Source organism: Malaclemys terrapin, chromosome 5 (assembly GCF_027887155.1).
Source record: "Malaclemys terrapin pileata isolate rMalTer1 chromosome 5, rMalTer1.hap1, whole genome shotgun sequence".
NCBI lineage: Eukaryota > Metazoa > Chordata > Testudines > Emydidae > Malaclemys > Malaclemys terrapin.
In genome coordinates, this window is record NC_071509.1 from 6,116,224 (window position 1) to 6,134,526 (window position 18,303).

General features: G+C 56.3%; 1 protein-coding gene across 1 annotated transcript in view; it reads left to right on the forward strand.

The window, feature by feature from the left end:
- The window catches only part of ADAM33 (ADAM metallopeptidase domain 33), a 70,625-nt gene that overhangs the window by 31,146 nt on the left and 21,176 nt on the right, over positions 1 to 18,303 (forward strand). The window contains exons 4-7 of the mRNA XM_054031015.1: positions 7,346 to 7,424; positions 13,595 to 13,671; positions 16,949 to 17,135; positions 17,759 to 17,824. Coding sequence (XP_053886990.1) covers positions 7,346 to 7,424; positions 13,595 to 13,671; positions 16,949 to 17,135; positions 17,759 to 17,824 — 409 coding nt within the window. The remainder of the gene's footprint in view (positions 1 to 7,345; positions 7,425 to 13,594; positions 13,672 to 16,948; positions 17,136 to 17,758; positions 17,825 to 18,303) is intronic.

The following is an 18,303-nucleotide window of genomic DNA, read 5'->3' on the forward strand; positions in this document are numbered from 1 at the left end:
GGGAAAAGAAGGGTATTGAATCCCATCCTAAATAGCCCTCTCACCTCCCCCGTTTTATTTTTCTAAGATGCCGTTTGCCAGAAGAACTCGAGGGAAAGCTCACGGGAGAGTTCTTCAGGCTTTCTTTGGTTGAAGCTTCCCATTTTGATTGCAATGGTAGGACCCTGATGGAGGTAATTCAGCCAGTCCTCCGGCAGCCCCCTTTGCACACTGCAACCCAGTGACTAAACGCTGTGAAAGTTGTTGTGGAAACAATATCTCATTTGCACCAGTGCCGTACTGCCGCACCCCTCGTTCATGAGCCCAGAGGTCAAATCTTCTCAGGAGCGGGCCTCAGATGATTATTTCACTGTAAACAGGCCACCAATCCCTTCCCTCTCATAGAGAGAGATGGATGTGTCTATTGCATCGGCTTTTCAAAGCAGCTTTCGTAGCGTTTGTCATTAGCGTTCTAATAGGTGAATGAATTAAAGCTCGTTAATGATTTATACACCTTGTGTGGCTCACTTGCTCAGTGTCCTAACAGCTTTCTACTGCTACAGGCTAATGGAGCTACTCCTTTAGCTCAGGAGGTCTAGACCTCAGGTGCTGAAAGCCCGAGATTCGGTCTCTAGTGCGGACCTGGGGTAGGCGCTGTTGCAATCGCAGGCAGTATTGTCCGGTGGCTAGAGCAGACCGCTGGGAAATGAGAATTCTGAGTTTTGTTCCTGGCCTTTGCCACTGAGTCACTTTGTGCCCTTAGCTTCATGTGTTCTCATGTCTCTGCACCTCAGCTCGCCAGTCTGTGGATAATCATGCTACCTCCGAGACCTTGAGCCTTCATTCGTTGTACCGTGGCTTGAGAGCTTTGCATGACGGGTGCTGTCGGAGGACACAGGATAATTACCCCATAGATCATGTGTCCAGGGGAAAGAGCTGAAACGACGTTGCTCAGGATCAAAGTGGCTTGGACTGTCTGATGGGCGGCTGGTGGCAGCTGTAGTTGTGGAGTTCTTACTGGGAACTCCAGAGCTAAGCACTGTCCGGCCGTGGTCACTAGTGCTGCTTTCCCAGGGATAGGACAAGGGATCGCCATACATCTAGCGATCTCCTGCGCTGGGCAGAGGTGCCGTAGACTGGGATCGTGACAGTGGTAGTTCTTAATTCCCTCCCTGCCGAACGGGATTGTGACCCTGAGCGGTCTTGGTAGCGGGGGCTTGGCTTTAAATGCCAGGCATCCCCGGAGCACTGCATGTAACAGCTCGTTCCCCCGGAGTGCTGTGATATCCAGCACACATCTGGGATTGTTTAATTGTCCTGCGAGTCAAGAGGGACGGGAAGTGGGATGGATCCTAGGAGATCGGACATCCCCATGATTTTGGGGGTGGGCATTGGCCCACGTGAGTGAAAGGGGAGGGAGAGTAAAGGTCATAAAGAATATCAGGTAGGTCCTGGGGGCATTAAAGATCTCAAGGAACTTTCATAACCATAAGGGTTTGCTTTGCTGTACTCTGCCAAAGTGCCCCCCATCTCTGCTGCCCTCCACCCCAGAGGTGGCTGCATTTTGGTGGGGCTCTTGTGGCCGGTTTGTGAAGAACATCACGTCCTTTTTGATGGCAGACGTCCTGTCACCATGAAACAGCCTTTGTTCAAATCTCGCCCCCATGCTGTGCACTGAACTCTGCTCCAGTTACGCTGGGGTAAAGCTGCAGTAACCGAAGCCAGTGGAGTTACTCCAGTACCCCCCCCCCCCCCCCAACGAGAGCAGAGCATGGCCCCCACTCTTGACACATGGGGCACTAAAGGTCACGCTGCCCGATTGTTTTGTTTCTTTTTTAGCTCCTTTTTAATTGCCCTGAGGTGGGAAACCACAGCTTGGTCCATGCCAGCTGATTGGCCCAGCCAGGGGTGGGGTGGGCGAGGAGTGGGTGGTCCCGGAATCCACAAATACATGTTGCAGCTCATCTGGCTGCAAAATAAGAAACCAGGAGAGAGGGAAAGCGTTGGCTGCTATTTTTGCTGCTGTTTGTTTTTTCTCCATCTGCTTTTCCCTCTTTTACTGTGGTATAAAATAGACCAGGTGGGGCCCGTGGGCCTGGAAGTAACCTACGTAGTTAGGGCGAGGTCTTCAGCTGATGTAAACAGTGCAGCTCCATTGACTTCACTGAATTCACTTTGTGGGATTGGACCCTTAAATAGCATCAGCCTCGTTAGGATGTGTCCCAGGTGCCCAGCACCATGGTATCTGGGCACGGTACTGTCTGGATGGGAACTCATCATGGGTCGCCCTTCGTTTGGGCACGTGGCCTCATGGTTGTGACTCTAGCTCCCTGCCATCCTTGGAGAGCCCCGGGGCGTCGGAGCAGAGGGAAGGGCCCAGGACAAGGGTCGGAGAGGCAGGGGCTGGGAGAGGAAGGAGGAAGGTGGGGCGGCAGAAGCGAAGGAGAGGAGTGGATGCTACAGGGGGATGGGGATGAATGGAGCAGGCCAGAAGAAGCGCGCTCTGGGTTCACGTTTCCCGCCACAACATGATGGTCGCCTCTTGTCTTCCGTCCCGTTACCGTACAATGGTCACTGCGCACAGCGCTGCCCGCGGGCTGATGGCTGTCACCACACACACGCAGGGCCCCGCCGGGAGGGCCTGGAAAGGGACGCTCGGGCCAGACCCCGGCACCGCGGAGTGCTGCCCCTTGCCTCTCCCCCTGCTTTCCAGCCTCCATAGCCGGGGCTTCTCCACTGCCTCCCCTGAGGAACCTGCCCAATGCCCAATTGCTCTGAGGGGTTGGAGCCTTTTTCTAGCATACGCCTCAATTCCTGCCTGCTGCCCCTTGCCCTACCTGCTGCCCTGTAGTTGTCTCCAGACCATGTCCTCCTCCATCTTCTGGATGGGTGCAGGGAGCCTCCTCCTACCAGCACGCCTAGGAGAGGATGGGCGTCCATTGGCATCTTCCATCTGAATCCCAGACATGGAGAGGGCTCTCTCTCCCATTCCGGCCAGTGCATGAAAGCCCCGCTGAGCCCGAGGGAATGACTCACTGGCCCAAGCAGGACATTCCAGCTCCGTGGATTCCTGGGAACCATACGTTCAGCGCCCTGCAGAGCCATCTCCGACCTCCTAAGCGCACGCGGTTCTGTGCCAATGGCTCTGCGTGGCCGTTCTCGCTGCACACTGGAAATCCTGCAGGGCTTCCGGCGAGCTGCCCCGTCTGGCTGACCACATCCCGGCTCCCCCAGAGGTGGCTGCATTTCAGAGGTGATTCATGTAATTTCTGTGTGTTTGGGGGCCAGGCCAAGCCCCATGTACTCCGCCGCAAGCTGAATTCTGTGGCAAGAGCCCTCGATTCTGCAGCGGTTTTGTTTCAATTCAAATCCAGATGTTTGTTGAGATATGAAAATTCACATTGTGATCAGCACAGCAGCTCCTAGGTCATTTATCCTGATGCTGAATTCAGCTCACTCGTCCCCACAGCTGCAGTTTTGGATGCCAAAGACTTTTCCATGGACCACGTGTGGCTGCATCCCAGAAATGGCTGGTGGGATGCTGGAGGTTTGGGTCACTAGCTGAGAGGCAGTTTGGGATTGGGGGCGAAGCACAGTAGCTGGATGTTTCTGCCAAACTGCTCAGTGGTGAAATAGCTCACAAGGTTAATATTCAGACTGCCCTCTTCGGCTCTCAGTTCACACCTCTGCGTTTGCTTCAGACTCTCTGCACACTCGGGCAGGCATCACTGCATTGGGTCACATTGCCAAGGTGTCCTTCAAAGCCAGGAGGGCTAGAGGGTGTTTCTGAAATGGAAGCAGAGACTATGGCGCACAAGGGGCGGATTCCACTGCTCGAGTATGTGGGTCCACGTGTGCAGCCCTTGGGGGTCCTGAAGGGTGACCGTGCTGTGGCCAGAGCAGTGTGGCGCATCAGAGCATATTCTGCAGCCTCGTCTAAGTGCCCCATGAGATGGGGCCACCATGTCCTGGAGAGACGATTCCCCAGGCTAACATGCTGCACCATTAGCAATTTTGCTCAAGCTCATCCCATTCCTCCGACCGCGCTCCCCTTGGACCACCCTGGCTTGGAGCTCCTCCGAGGAGCTCTGGCTTATCGGCTGCAAGGGGAGGAACTTGGCCATCTTTGCTCTCCCACTTCCAGTGGGGGTCATTCCAGTCTAACCCCCCTCACTTCGCTCCCGGAGCCCCCCGTCCTCCCCCACGCCGGAGCCCCCCGAAAGAGGCAAACGCCGCCTTCGCTTTGAGTTTTAGACACGTTCTGTCTCTGTTCCTGAGTCTTGTCGGCCGGCCAAACAGCAGGAAGCCATTTGTCAGCGCGGGGCTGGGGGCGTGGCAGTTGCAGAGCTTTGCAGCCGGGCTGCTGAGAGATCACAGGCAGCTGTGGGAAAGTGACTCACTGGGGGGGGATTGTACGGGGGGGGGGGGGTTTGCTGCTTCTCGGAACCAGCTTCTTCTGGCTTAGGGGCTTCGAAGGCCGCTGTTACTGTAGTATCTCAGCCCCTCACAGTCTTTACGGGCTTTATCCTCACGCCTCCCTTTGCAGGTGAGGCGAGGTGACTTGCCCAGGGTCACCCGGGAGGGCTGTGGCAAAGCCGGGCAACGAACCCACGTCTCCCAAGGCCTAGCTGGTGCCCTAAGCATTGGACCATCCTTCTGCCTGGCTCATCCTGCCACTCCTGCGGGCCGCTTTGTCAGCGCGGGGCTGGGTCCTGCACACCCGCCCCTCCCTCTGCCCTGCCGGGAACACAGAGACGGGGAGTGAGCCGACCCCCAGGCCCCCTCCCCCACCCAAAACTAGGATCCTGGTTTTGTTCTGAGGCTCTGACAAGTTTGCTTGTCTCTCCCCCCCCCCCCCGCCTCCCCCCAGAGCTATGTAAATTTTTTGCTCCCCCTGCACGTTGGGGCTGTTTCCTTGTTTGATTCCCATCCTCCCGCCCCTCTGCGGTGCAGAGTGCATCCGCAGGGACAAACGCACCGTGCTGCCCTATTACAAACCTTGCAGTGTGATGCTGCTGCCTCCGTGATATTTCATGCCCAGCGGCAGCAGATTCATGGCAATCAAGGGGTTAACTCCAGCTCAGCTTCTCCCCTCTGCTCCTTGGCAGGGCCGTACATTGGCTGTTTGTGTCAGAGGCCTGGGAAGCAGAGGCTGCATCCCCCTCACACAGAGGGTAATAGCCTACTTCTGCTGCCAGCTAAGGGCATTGTTCCTTTAACTTAAGTGGTAGAGGTTTGCGCTTTGGTGCTGGGTTCGAACTCCGCCCGGGCCCTGTGGTGGAGATCGTACCCCTGGGGGAGACTAAGGGAGGCCTGACAATATGGAGGGGTGGGCTTCACGCCCCAGGCCGTGGCATCGGGGAGTTTTCTTGTTGCGATCTCTTGCTCTAAATGCTGTTCCTCAGGGAAAAGACCTCGCTGACTGTGACTGTGGTTTGTTTTATTTCTCCTGAGTCGTCGCCCCTGGCCCCTGTCATGAGCCTATCTGAGTCTGTCGCGCCCCAGGTCCGGCAGCTCCCAAAGGAGGGGGCAGGCAGATTTGGATTTGGGCATCCTTGTCAGTCTTCAGCCCCGGCCTGCATTGGTCAGGGACGGGTGGCGGGTATGTGGGTGGATGGGTGGGATTGTAGGAAGTCCAACTTCCCCTGGAGTTAGATCTGAAATCCCCTCTGGCCTTAGGAGTTAAAACCCGGACAGCCCCTTCTCTGCACCTCCCTCTGAGTTCCTGCCCCAGCTCTGTGGGGGGTCACCCACTCCTTCCCTCCTGCTGGAGCAGCAGGACCCGGCCACTTCCCCACTGCCCTCCTGCCTCAGATCTGGCCTGGCTCTCCAGTCCCCTTGCCTCCATCCCCCCCCAAGGACGTTACAGGAGTGTCCCATCTGCAGACAGCCTGGGCTGAGATGGGAGCCCAAGGGGAGGCCAGAAGGGGGCAAAGCACTGCGGGCTCAGAGGCCTTTAGAAAGAAGCCGTGATTCATGCTCAGCGTATGTCTCCTAATCCCAGAGCTGGAGAGGCAGGGGAGGGAGTCCAGGCGGCAGCCAACCCTACTGGCCGAGCCGCGCTTCTTTCCCCACCAGGCATCTCTGTGAGCAGGCCCTGGGTCTGCGCGCCTCTCCGGGCCGAACTCCCTTCGCTCCACGGCCCCTGACTGCTTAGCGCTGGTGACTGGGGCAGGCCTGGCAGAGCCGAGCCGCTCTCCGCTCCACGGCCCCTGACTGCTCAGCGCTGGTGACTGGGGCAGGCCTGGCAGAGCCGAGCCGCTCTCCGCTCCACGGCCCCTGACTGCTCAGCGCTGGTGACTGGGGCAGGCCTGGCAGAGCCGAGCTGTTCTCTGCTCCGCGGCCCGATGAGGCGAGCCGCAGCCGCCCCATGGGGAGAATCACTGTCAAAGCCGAATGTAGGCCCCAGCTGGGGCTACGCCAATGCAACGAGTAACCATGGTGGGAGAGGGGGCAGACAGGGAAGGGGGTCTTGGGGCTGGGGAAGGCCGCAGCCTTGGTTTTGAATGGCTCCCTCTGTGGGGCTGCCTCTATTTCCAAGACAACAGCACTGGGGGAGACGGTCAGGGGCTCCGGGTTTGGCGTATGCACTCTAGGCTCCTCTAGCCCTATCCCCTTCCCCAGGCACGGCTCTTCTCTACCGGCCTACCCCTGCCCACCCCCCTGCTCCCCGATCGACCCCTCACAGCTCCAGCTCCTCTCCTGTTTGCCTGGGCATGTCTAGTTGTGTGAACGCATAGCGAGGTGTGTGCACGCACAGAGGTGTGTGGATGCGGTTGTGGTGGTGTTTGCGTGGCCTCGGTGTGTTGTGTGGATCTTCCCATGTTGTGTGCGTCCAGGGACACGTCTGTGTGCGGTCCATTGGGTGTCTGCCTGCGGGGATGGCCGGCGTCTGCGCTGTGATTCGGCGGGAGGGGCGTGATGCTAAGGCCACGTGCTGAGCAGGAGAGGCCTGCAGGGAAGGCATCCACATTGAGGCTCTCGGTAGATCCACAGAACCGGTGCAGCCGGAGCAGCAGCAGGGCCACCCTCCACTGAAGCAACTCTGCTCCCACGGCCTAGTCTGTGGCAGGTGCGGCCACCGCCGGGCTGAGCGTGTAGCCCAGTCTGACTGGCAGGGCGGCAATCCGTGCCAGCGACCACGGGGATTTCTGTGCCGTGGACACAAGTTGGCCGCCAAGCAGCCATCCGGCGGGCCTGGCTGTCAGTCACTACAGGCCTGGTCTGCCTGGAGCAGAAAGGCCCCAGATCTGATCCTCCAGCCCCCACCTTTTACTGGGCTAGTCCTTGCCCCTCCTAGGCAGTAAAATAAGGAGGGACTAGGAAGATTTGGGACTGCTCACCGGGTTCTCTTGTTCTCTCCCAGCAGGCTGCTGTCCCCGGACTACACCGAGACGCACTACACAGCCGGCGGGCAGCCGGTGACGCTGTCTCCCAACTACACCGTGAGTAGGGTGCCCGGCATTGCCAAGGGCAGAGATTTTGCAGTGGTGCTGGTGACTCTCTTCCCTCTGAGTCAGCGCTGAACCAGTGCCCGGCTCCGGGTGCTGTGCTCCTGGCGGCGCCGTCCCTTGAATGACCTGGAAAGCTCAGGATCTGTCCACGTTATGGGTCTGGTGGCACTTTTTGCAAGCTTGGGAGTGTTCGTCGCAAGCAAATTTCACCCAGCGCAAGTTATTGCATTCTACCTATTTATAACCCCCTTCACTTCCTGTCCCAAACTATCATGTGGTGCCACTGTTAAACAGCTGCCATGTTCCACCCCAGAGGTGGCTGCATTTCTATGGTGGGCAAAGTGATACCTGTGTAGTGCTTGTACCTAATCTGGGAAAGGGGAGTGGAAAAGAGATTTTTACGGTGTGTGCCTAGCCGGCCCAGCTGGACTCGGGGGATATTGGGAGGTGCTCAGATATCATGATGAGTCCCTAGAGAGCTCACTAGACAGCTTCATGCTTGTACAGTGCTTTGGGGTCTTGTGGGATGAGAGGAGCTGGGTAAATGTACAAGTCAGGTAGTTGTCGTGTCTGCCCAGTCACTCATGGAAGAGACTGTCCGGTGTAAATCAGGATCATTCCCTTGAAATCACTGGAGCTTGCTGATTTACACCAGCTGAGAATCTGGCCTCTATCTCTCTAGGCTCCCTGCCGCCAGCATCTTTCACCAGCGCTGCACTAATCGGTGACGCGCCACCTCTCGCATCTCCTCCCTTTCACCAGCCTGTGTCCTATCGCCTCCAGATCGGAGGTGGTGACCCTCCAGGGGTGCAGGCTGGTAGGAATGGAGGATAGCAGTGGCTGTCAGGGTCACCCCTTCAATATAAGTCGCAGCCTATAAGTCACAATACAAGCCAAACCACGGAGAAGAAGGATGGTCCAACGGCCAGAGCTCTAACCCGGCTCTTGGGAGATATGGGTTCCATTCCTTGCTCCCCCACAGCCTTCCTATGTCACCTTGGGTGACTCACTTAGCCTCTCTGTGCCTCAGTTTTCCCCCTCTGTACCATTGGGATAATAGCACTGCCTCCCAGGGGTGTTGGGAGGATACTGCAGCAAAGCCTGGGAGGCACTCGGATTCGGTGGTGATGGGAGGACCAGATAAGTCCCATAGATGCATAGACAGGCTTCCATCAGGACCACAGTGCAGGGGTGTGTATGGTTTGTGGAGATTTCTGCGGGACGGGACTGTTGCTGTTTGCTTGCAGACTCTCTGAGGAGCCGCTGTATGACTCTGGTTTCGGGAGACCTGCTTTATTGGGGGTTGCTTATGGCACCCAGAGGCTAGGGGACCCCCCAGAGTAATAATATAAACCCCTCCCAGCCGGGTTCTTGGGCATTGAACGGTCAATAAAGACTTCAGGGTGGCTCATTGTCCCCATCTGACTGTTCCTGTCGGGGAGCTGCTCGGCTCCCATGCTGAGGCGGTGGCCATGGAAACCCCCATAAACCAACACGCTATGCGGGAGTGGAAACTGAGGCACTCCGCAGTCGAGCGACTTGAAGCACAGCCGGTGAGTGTAGCGGCAGGAATGGAACCCAGGAGTCCTGACTCCCAAGCAGCTGCTGTGACCACCGGACAGCACACCCTGCCTGTGTAGCTCCACAGGGCTGACATGGCTGCTGTGTTGGGGGGCCGCCGAGGGCTGTGGCTGGTTTACGGCACGGATTCTCAAAGGGTGTGAGCACTCCAGCTGACTTCATCACCGCACAGAAAGACGGTCAGATATGACTATCACAGGGGCCATCCAAGCCCCTTAGACAGACAGTCTCCTTACCCAGAGCTGTTCTCTGCTGAACTCCCAGATCTTGGGCACTATCTTCTTCTGCATATGGCTGACGGTGGCTTTCAAACCTCAACGTTCCGCAGCGTTTCAAACTTTGCAATTCAAACAGTGCGGGGAAAACGCTGACACATTTTGTGACATTTCCCCCTGGTTTGTAACCAACTCTCAAAGTAAAAAAGAAAGACAGACACACGCCACATTTTGTAAAACAGAGGAAACATGGGGGAGGAAAATTCACCAAATTCCCTCTCCCGTTTGTTTTGCTGTTTGACCAGCTCTCTGCTTTTCAGATCCTGTCCTAAATTTGCAGGTTGTTTCTGGGCTCTGTGGATTAGCAGAGGTGGGCACAATGCCTTTGCCAGGTATCCCTTACCTCCGCTCTGGCATGGCACTGTCAGCTAACCTCGCCCGAACTGGGGAAGAGGTGGGTGTAGGAAAGACCGTTTGATTTACCAGATGGAGTCCCTCTCTTTAGGCTCCCACCGGACAGACAGGGCAAACAGCCCTGAAGTGAAGCTGTCGTAGCGAAAGGAAGTGGGTGGATGGATGGAGCCAGGGGGAAAGTCAATCCCTCGCAGAAAGCCTGCTGCACCGATTCTGCCTTCCCCCAGGACCACCCTGCCATCTAAACACAGTTGGAGCAAAACTGGATTCTGTTACAAGGCCGGATCCTGCTGTCTGGTTTCAAGCCCCATTGGTTTCAGTGGCGAGCTCTGTTTAGCAACTGATGGCACGAAGCACTTGCTGTCTGGCCAGGCAGCGTTAATAGGGGCCAGGCTGTGCTAAAGATATTTAAAAACCACAGTGGAGCCCCAGTGCATCTCATGTCCAATGCATTCCGGTCTGTTTCTCCACAGGCAGAGGTGATCCTAAATCTCTCTCTCTCTCTCACACCCACCCACCCACCCACCCCGCTGCGAGCCGAACGGGGTGTTAGAAACCAGCTGGTCTGGCACCAGACTTGAATTGTGGTTACAGCTACAGTTCTGTGGCCAGGGGAGATGGGACCATAGGCTGCCGAGGAGCCCCTGGGTCTGCCCCACCCACCACGTCCTTGCTGTCATTGTTAGAGCCGCAATATTAAGTCTCTCTCTCTCTCTCTTTCTTTTTCTTTTTCTTTAAGATACTCTGTCACCAGGGCATCATCCCTCCATGTCTAACGTGATAGTCTAAGCAGCCTGTCCTCAGGGTATCTGTCCCCCACTCATCTCCCACACCCCAAATCACAAAGCTGGCCCGAGCATGGTTTCTCCAGACCCATGGAGCCCTGCTTCTCCTCCCTTCCCTGGGCCAGGCTGCTGGGGGCAGGCTCCTCTGGCCGGGGGCTGTGGTGTGATGACATTGGGATGCCAGGTCGGCTGAAAGTGTGTTCCCCGAAGCTCAGGTTCGCTTGGCCAGGCCCATGCAGATCCCGCTGATCTCGTTTCCCCTCCGCTGTGGGTGCAGCTCTCTCAAGGGCAGCTCTGCCCCAAGCCCCCCACGAGTGGGCACAGTCCAGCCCCCAGACAGCTTTGCACTGAGGCTGCCTGCTTTGAAAGAGTGGGCCCCGATGTGCAGACGTAGGCCTCCGAGGCTGATAACTGGACACCCTCCCCTCCCAACGCGGCACGCCGTGGGCCTGCTTGCGTGAGCAGCCGGGGTGACCTGTTTTCCCTGGCAGCGGGGCTGACGCATGTAGCGTTAGGAATGCGAGCAGCACGTGGCTGCCTGTGTCTCTTGGACGGGATACACAGGGCCGGCTCTAGGTTTTTCGCTGCCCCAAGCAAAAAAAATTTTGGCTGCCCCCCCGTCCCAGCCCTGGGCTCGTCGCCGCACCCTCCTGCCCCCCCAGCCCTGGGCTCTCCCCCACCACCCGCACACCCTTGCCGCCCCAGCCCTGGGCTCACCCCCCCCCCCCACATACACACCTTGCCACCCTAGCTCTGGGCTCCCCCCTACTCCCCCACCATTGCCCCCCACACACACCTCCTGCCGCCCCAGCCCTGGGCTCTTCCCCCCCCCCCCCCCCCCCCCCCGCACCCTCCTTCCGCCGCAGCCCTGAGTCACTGGTAACTCACTCCCAGGGCGGGTCATTCAGCAGGAATTTTAGATGTGCACAGAACACAGACAGGATTGGTTCCCATATGGCTACAGAACTGCAGTAAAGTGGAACAATTTTCAGCTTGTGTGATTGGAGGATATCTGGATGCATATTATAAGACTGTCCTACATAAATGAGGAAAAGTTGAGGTGCCTTTATTATTCTTTTGTTCCACTCTTTCTTTCTATGGGGAATTTGCCAATGCAATATCACTGGCTTCCTTTTAAACAAACAAACGAACAAACGAACAAAAAGGCAATGGCTGATAGCAATTCCAGTCCTGATAACCACTGGGAAGCATTTCTTGCTCAATTTTATCCTACTTTTTCTACAGCAAGTTCCAGTGGATCAGTAGATTTGATTTGGGAGAAATGAAGTAACAGCTGCCCAAACTGAGCTTGAGCACTCCTGAATTTTGAGGTGTTCAAATCTGGAAGGCAGGTGCTGGGGGGGGGGGCTGGGGGGGAGCACGGCAGCATGTATGCGGCAGTGTGTCTGGCGCTGTGCGAATCCAGACACGCTGGTCTGAGTGGCCCGGTAAGGGGGCTGGGGGGCTGGAGAAGAAGTAGGGGGTTCCGGGGGGGCAGTCAAGGGACAGGGAGCAGGGGGGGTTGGATGGGGCAGAGGTTCAGGGGGCAGTCAGGGGCAGGGAGAAGGGGGGGGGTTAGATGGGTCAAGGGTTTGAGGGGGCAGTCAGGGGACAGGCAGCCGTTGGATAGGCATGGGAGTCCCAGGGGTTTGTCAGGGGACAGGTTGGGGGTGGGGTCGTAGGGGGGAAGTTGGGGGGGGGTCTCAGGAGGGGGCAGCTGGGGACAAGGAGAAGGGGGGTGGGGTCCCAGGAGGGGGCAATCAGGGGACAAGAACCAGTGGGGCTTAGATAGGGGTGGGGTCCTGGGGGGCAGTTGGGGCAGGGTCCCGGGAGGGGGTGATCAGGGGACAGGGAGCAGGGGGGTTGGATGGGTTGGGGTTTCTGGGGGGGGCAGTCGGAGGGAGTGGGTGGGGGCAGGGTGGGGCTACCCTCCCTCCCCCTAGAGTGTCCTATTTTTTTAATGTTAAAATATGGTCTCCCTGCCCTTCCCAGCGCAGCTCTCCATTCACAGCAGGCTGCAGCATGAGGTCTCAGCTTCCTCACTCCCTCCCCCTCTTTCCTGTTGGTAGTGGCCAAGGGAATGCTGGGAAATGTAGTTCTTTCCCTGCTCCAGGGCTGGCTCTATAGGCCGGGAGCTCACCAAAGAACTACAGCTCCCAGGGCCCCCTGTTGGGTCTCAGCTCCCAGGCTGGATCCCTGCCGCCCCTGCAAATGGGCTGCCCCAAGCACGTGCTTGCTTTGCTGGTGCCTAGAGCCGCCCCTGGGGATACAGCACCTCCCATCCCAGGGAAAGAAACACGCAGCAGAAGGCAGCCGCTTTCCTCCAGCTCCCTGTTCTGCCCCCGCCTCCCCCATCTGGTCTTCCCCCACGGCCCGCCTCAGGCCTTCCTGCCCTTCTGCCAGCGTCTCACTCCGTCCCTCCGCCTCGTGGGTATCCACCTTCGCTGCATCACACAATGGCCGGCCTTCGAATTGTCCTCGCTGGCTGTGCCGCAGCTTGTGGGGAGATGGTGGTTAAAGCAAGGGACAGGAGTCAGAAGCCCCTGGTTCTGTTCCCGACTCTGCCGCTGACCTGCTAAGTGACCTTGGGCAAGTCACCGCCCTGTCCCGTGCCTCAGTTTCCCCATCTGCTGAGCGGGCATAATGATACTCATCCACTTTTGTAAAGTGAAATGAGAGTTCGGTCCAGGAGGCCCAAGTCCAGTGACCTTTGGGAACCAGACTCGTGGTCAGTCTGGCTTTGTTCTCGCAGCTGGGTGGGGTTTATTCTCTGGGGTGGGGATTATTTCCCCTTCGGGCTGCCTGGTGTATGGCCCAGAACTACAGGAGCAAGGTGCTCTGATCACCTGGGCAGATGCACTGTGGGGCTCCTGGTCCAGCTCACGTGGAAGTCACTGCCTTTGATGGGAGTGCGATTGGGCCTGGACAGGACAGGTGGCTGAATTTGGTGCAGTCCATCACATGGCCTACGCGGGGCACAGACAAGGTGTGTTTAATTCCCCACCCTTAGATGCAGTGGGTTGGCAAGTGACATGATTTAGTCTTGGCTTGGGGCCACAGCAGGGTTGGTTTGTCACCGAACAGCGGGTGGGAGTAGCAAGCGGCAGGGTCTGTTTGTCTGATGGCCAATGGTAGCCAATCACCGCTGCCTGTTCGCTTTTCCCAGGATCACTGTTATTACCACGGCCACGTGCGAGGGTACCAGGACTCCTGGGTGGTTCTCAGCTCCTGCTCGGGGATCAGGTAAGGAGGAGAGTTTGGCATGCGGGTGGAGGGGAACTTGGGGCAGGGTGCGGGCTCAGTCTGTGTCGCACAATGGAGGAGGGCACTCCCAGCAGGGAAAGCACAGTTCATACATCGTAGTCAAGGTCCTTGTTCCTCCTGGCCAAGCTGATGAATATCCACATGACCTGCGAAGCCTGGACCCCCAGCCCGCCGACGGGACCACTGCTCTTCACGTTCACACAGGGAGGTTCTCTGGCCCGTGTTGTGCAGCATGTCGCACTAGGTGATCCCAGTGGTCCTTTCTGACGGAAACTATAAAACCTCCTGCTTCCAAACTCCTTTCCACCAGGGGGCCAATCAACCCGCCCCCCCCCCCCCCCCCCCCCCCCCCCCCCCCAAGACCCCACAGCAGAACCAACAAGGAAAACTCCAAATGAAACCAACTGAGCTGACCTCACCGAGTGTGTTCTCCGCTGTTTGTCTGGGACAGACGCACCACTCTGAAGCGAGCGAGGCGCTTCTCTGCACTTGATTTTTTTTCATCGCTTCCCTGCCCCAGTCAGGTGCACTGGTGCAAAGGACGCTGCTGTGGACAAGACTGTAAGATCATCTGGACACAGTTGCCCTGATGCCACAGTGATGGGCACAGCATAAGACGCTGGATGGCTAGCTAGAGACTTTGGCCCAGTTTCTCCATTGCTTTGTGCCTTCGGGCACCGTTCTGACCTGGGAGTTTGTTACAGGTGCTCTACCCTGATGTAATTGACTATGCAAAACGCAGGGCAGTGGAACACGGGGCTCTTTGTCAGTAAAGTGCCGGACACGTTATAAACAATCTTCTCTAGCAACAGCTGATCGCATGGGTCGGGAATCTCCTGTGGAACTGGCTCGCTTTGCGATTTAACTCCCCTCTGCCGTTTTGGTGTAAAAGGCCAACGTGCCAGGCACGGCCCCTAATGGCAGAATCCGTGTGACTGGCTAGAGGTGAGGATGGAGCTGTCTCCCAAGGCTGGAGCCGTGTGGAAACTTACCAGCAGATCGAATAGCAATGGCTGATGTTGGTAGCACTTTAGATAAAGTGAGGAGGGTTGAGGGGGAGGCCGTCTAAACAATTGGTCTGTCTGTCTAGGTCTTTGCCTCTCACTCGTCACTGGGAGCATGAGGGCAATGTGGCCTAGTGGATAGGGCTCTGGACTGGGGCTTAGAAGTCCTGCGCTTCCTATGACCTATTTCCATTGCTGGCTCTGCCACTGGCCTATAGGGTGACCTTGGGCAAATCACTTTCCCACTCTGTGCTTCAGTTGCCCTATCAGTACAATGGAGCTAATGATACCAACCTCCTTTGAAAGCACTGTGGAAGAGCTGGGGATCAGTGTCTGAATGCCTAGGTGGTTAAATAATGAAATCTGGCAGGGCTTCCAGCCTTCATGGTTCAGGAGGAGGAGGAGGAAAAACGTTACCCTATTGTTCAGCGCTGCCCTCAGCTCTCTGGCGACAGCAGGAGGATTAAGGACATGGCAGATTCTGGCCCACATCTCAAACAATCCAAGCAGGTGAAGTAATCGCCCAGCTATGCGCACATGTGATTTCGATTTGATGGGGGAATGTTATGGCCGGTGGGGCCAGCCTCTCAGCTGGACGGCCTGGGTGTCGGCTTTCATCTGACGCAGGATTCCTGCAACTGACCAAGACAGCGGTGGAGGATTCGTCAGCTGGGGGATTTCATTTGATGTTTGTTCTCCTTTGGGCCATAAAGATGCCAAGGTCTCTGCTGACTGCAGGGGTCTGTTTTCCAGCACTCTGGGCCCGCTCTCTTGCTCACGCGTGCGCCCTGGCTTGCTGTGGTTGCTTGGGGTAAATGGCTTTGTGTGAGCACCAGATTCCTGGTTTGGGCCCTGCATTGTCAGCAGCTCAGAGTTTGCATGATCTAGCTGGTTGTGCAGCTTCCCTGGTGGGGCATGCTGGGGCGGGGCAGGGGACGAGCTAGCGCGTGAGTCCTTTGTTACTGCCGGTGCGCCAAAACGGTTCAGATCAAATCAGTAAGGAGCGAGCGAGGCCCCTAGCTACAGAGCGAGCTGTTCCTTTCCAAGGCATGAAATTGTTGGATCCATTTATTCACGGCTGTTTATTCATTCGCTGGTCCATCGGCATCTCTTCCCATATCTCTGTCTGTCCCACTTCTCCAAATGCCTGCCCCTTGCCCTAATCCTCCATCTGAATTTCTCTCGCCCGCTCGCATTGTTTTCCACACCCACTTCTGACTTGTGCCACCCTTTCCCCTAGGCATTTTGGGCTGTATAAATAAGAGCATTGCCAGCAGATCGAGGGACATCATCTTTCCCCTCTATTCGGCATTGGTGAGGCCTCATCTGGAGTACTGTGTCCAGTTTTGGGCCCCACACTACAAGAAGGGTGTGGAAAAATTGGAAAGAATCCAGCGGAGGGCAACAAAAATAATTAGGGGGCTGGAGCACATGATTTATGAGGAGAGGCTGAGGGAACTGGGATTATTTAGTCTGCAGAAGAGAAGAATGAGGGGGGATTTGATAGCTGCTTTCAACTACCTGAAAGGGGGTTCCAAAGAGGATGGATCTAGACTGTTCTCAGTGGTACCAGATGACAGAACAAGGAGCAATGGTCTCAAGTCGCAGTGGGGGAGGTTTAGGTTGGATATTAGGAAAAACTTTTTCACTAGGAGGGTGGTGAAACACTGGAATGGGTTACCTAGGGAGGTGGTGGAATCTCCTTCCTTACAGGTTTTTAAGGCCCGGCTTGACAAAGCCCTGGCTGGGATGATTTAGTTGGTGTTAGTCCTGCTTTGAGCAGGGGGTTGGACTAGATGACCTCCTGAGGTCCTTTCCAGCCCTGAGATTCTATGATTCTAACAGCCCCCAGGGAACGCTTGCCAAGCAACTCCTGCCTTCCCTTTCAAAGTCCTCCCTGACGCCCCCCCTTCCTGTAGCAGCTGTAAAGCACACACGCCACTCTGTGCCTGATCTGTACTAATCCAGTGAGTGCCCACAGACTGCACGCTAACAGGCCGGATCCAGCACAGCATTTCAGTGACACGCATGACGTTAACGTGTAATTAGAAGTTACTGGAACTGCTCACGTTCTAAAGCTAGGCCCACACATAAGTGCTTTGCTGGGTCAGAGCCCTCGCGCGTGTTCTTAGGGCATGTCTCTGCTCTGCTCCCCTGGTTAACTTGGTCAGAGTTGCCCTTGAACTCCTCGTGTGCAGAAGGTGACTGGCTTGTTCCCTTTCCATTCACGTCTCTCCTCTCTTCGTTGCCAGCGGCCTGATCGTGCTGAATGCCAACGATAGCTACTACTTGAAACCCCTGGGGACCCCGGAACCTGAGCATCACATCCTCTATAGGGCAGAGCACTTGCCAGTCGAAGGCGGGACTTGTGGGCATAGCGGCCTGTTAGGAAGCAGCATAGCTGACATTGCCAGACTCGTCAGGCCGGTACATCGGCGGGTAAGTCTTTGCTTTCCTTTCGCTGCCCTGTTAAATGGTCCTTACCTGTGCGGAGGCAGGTGAGAGCTGTGGGCAGCTCCCCAGGTGTGGCCGTATAAAGCCGGGTGTGATAACCGCTCCCTCCTGCGGTCGTGCCACCGTGTGCGGTGAGCTTGTAGACGCTAACCGTGGTCAGACCTGGTTTGTGCTTGGATGGGAGCTCTCTAAGGGGGAAACAAATGTAGCAGGAAGCAGTGCTGGTGGATTAGCAGCTGGCGTTCTTCCCTCTGGGCTGGGATGGAGCCCAGTTCACTAGCACAGTGTTAAAAGTTGCTCTGGTTTGGATGAAATGTGAAACGGAACACTGGGCAATAAAGATCCCATAGCGGATTCTGCAAGATACGGGCGGTTAACGTTAGTGTTACGGTCCTGTTACAGATCAGCAAATTGCATCTGAGCCGCCAAGATTTTTTTTTGCTGCTCTGTGCCTCGGTTTCCCTCTCTCTGAACGTTTCCCCATCACTGTTCAGTGCACGTGAGCTTGAATGTCAAGATTGGGGTTGCTGAGAATTTGGACTGAGTCCTGTCTGTTGCACTTGCTTCCTTTTCCTCCTTTCTCGTGACGCTTGCGATTTGTTGAGCAGGCAAAGAGAGACACCTGGAGGACCCTGAAGTACATGGAGCTGTTCATTGTCGCCGATTACACCCTGGTGAGCACTTAACTCTCAGAAACTGGCTCCAATTGATCGTCAGCTGGAGGAACACGGACGACTGTCAGGGAGGGAGGCTGGATGCTGGGACAGCGTGGTCTTTGTCAGTCATTCAGAAGAGCCAGGATCCCTGTCTTTCTGTCAGGTTTTTATTTTTTCTCTGTCCTTTGGAATAGCCAAGATCGATCATATCTATCCATCCATCCATGATAATTATATCCACTCTTAATCTTCCAGTGGTACCCAGAAGGTACCTGTCATCATTACGTTATAGGGCCCACAAGTGTGCTGGGTGACAGGCAGAGAAAACAGATCTCTGCCCCCAAGGACTTGAGATGTAACCGAAATGTCTGACCGAGTAGGGCAAAGGAGAGGTGGGGCTGCAGAGGAAACGAGCGCCCTTTGGATTAAAGGTTCCTTTTATAAAGGGTTAATAAATGCTTAATAGATAGTGTGATAAATGGTTAATTGTTACAGAG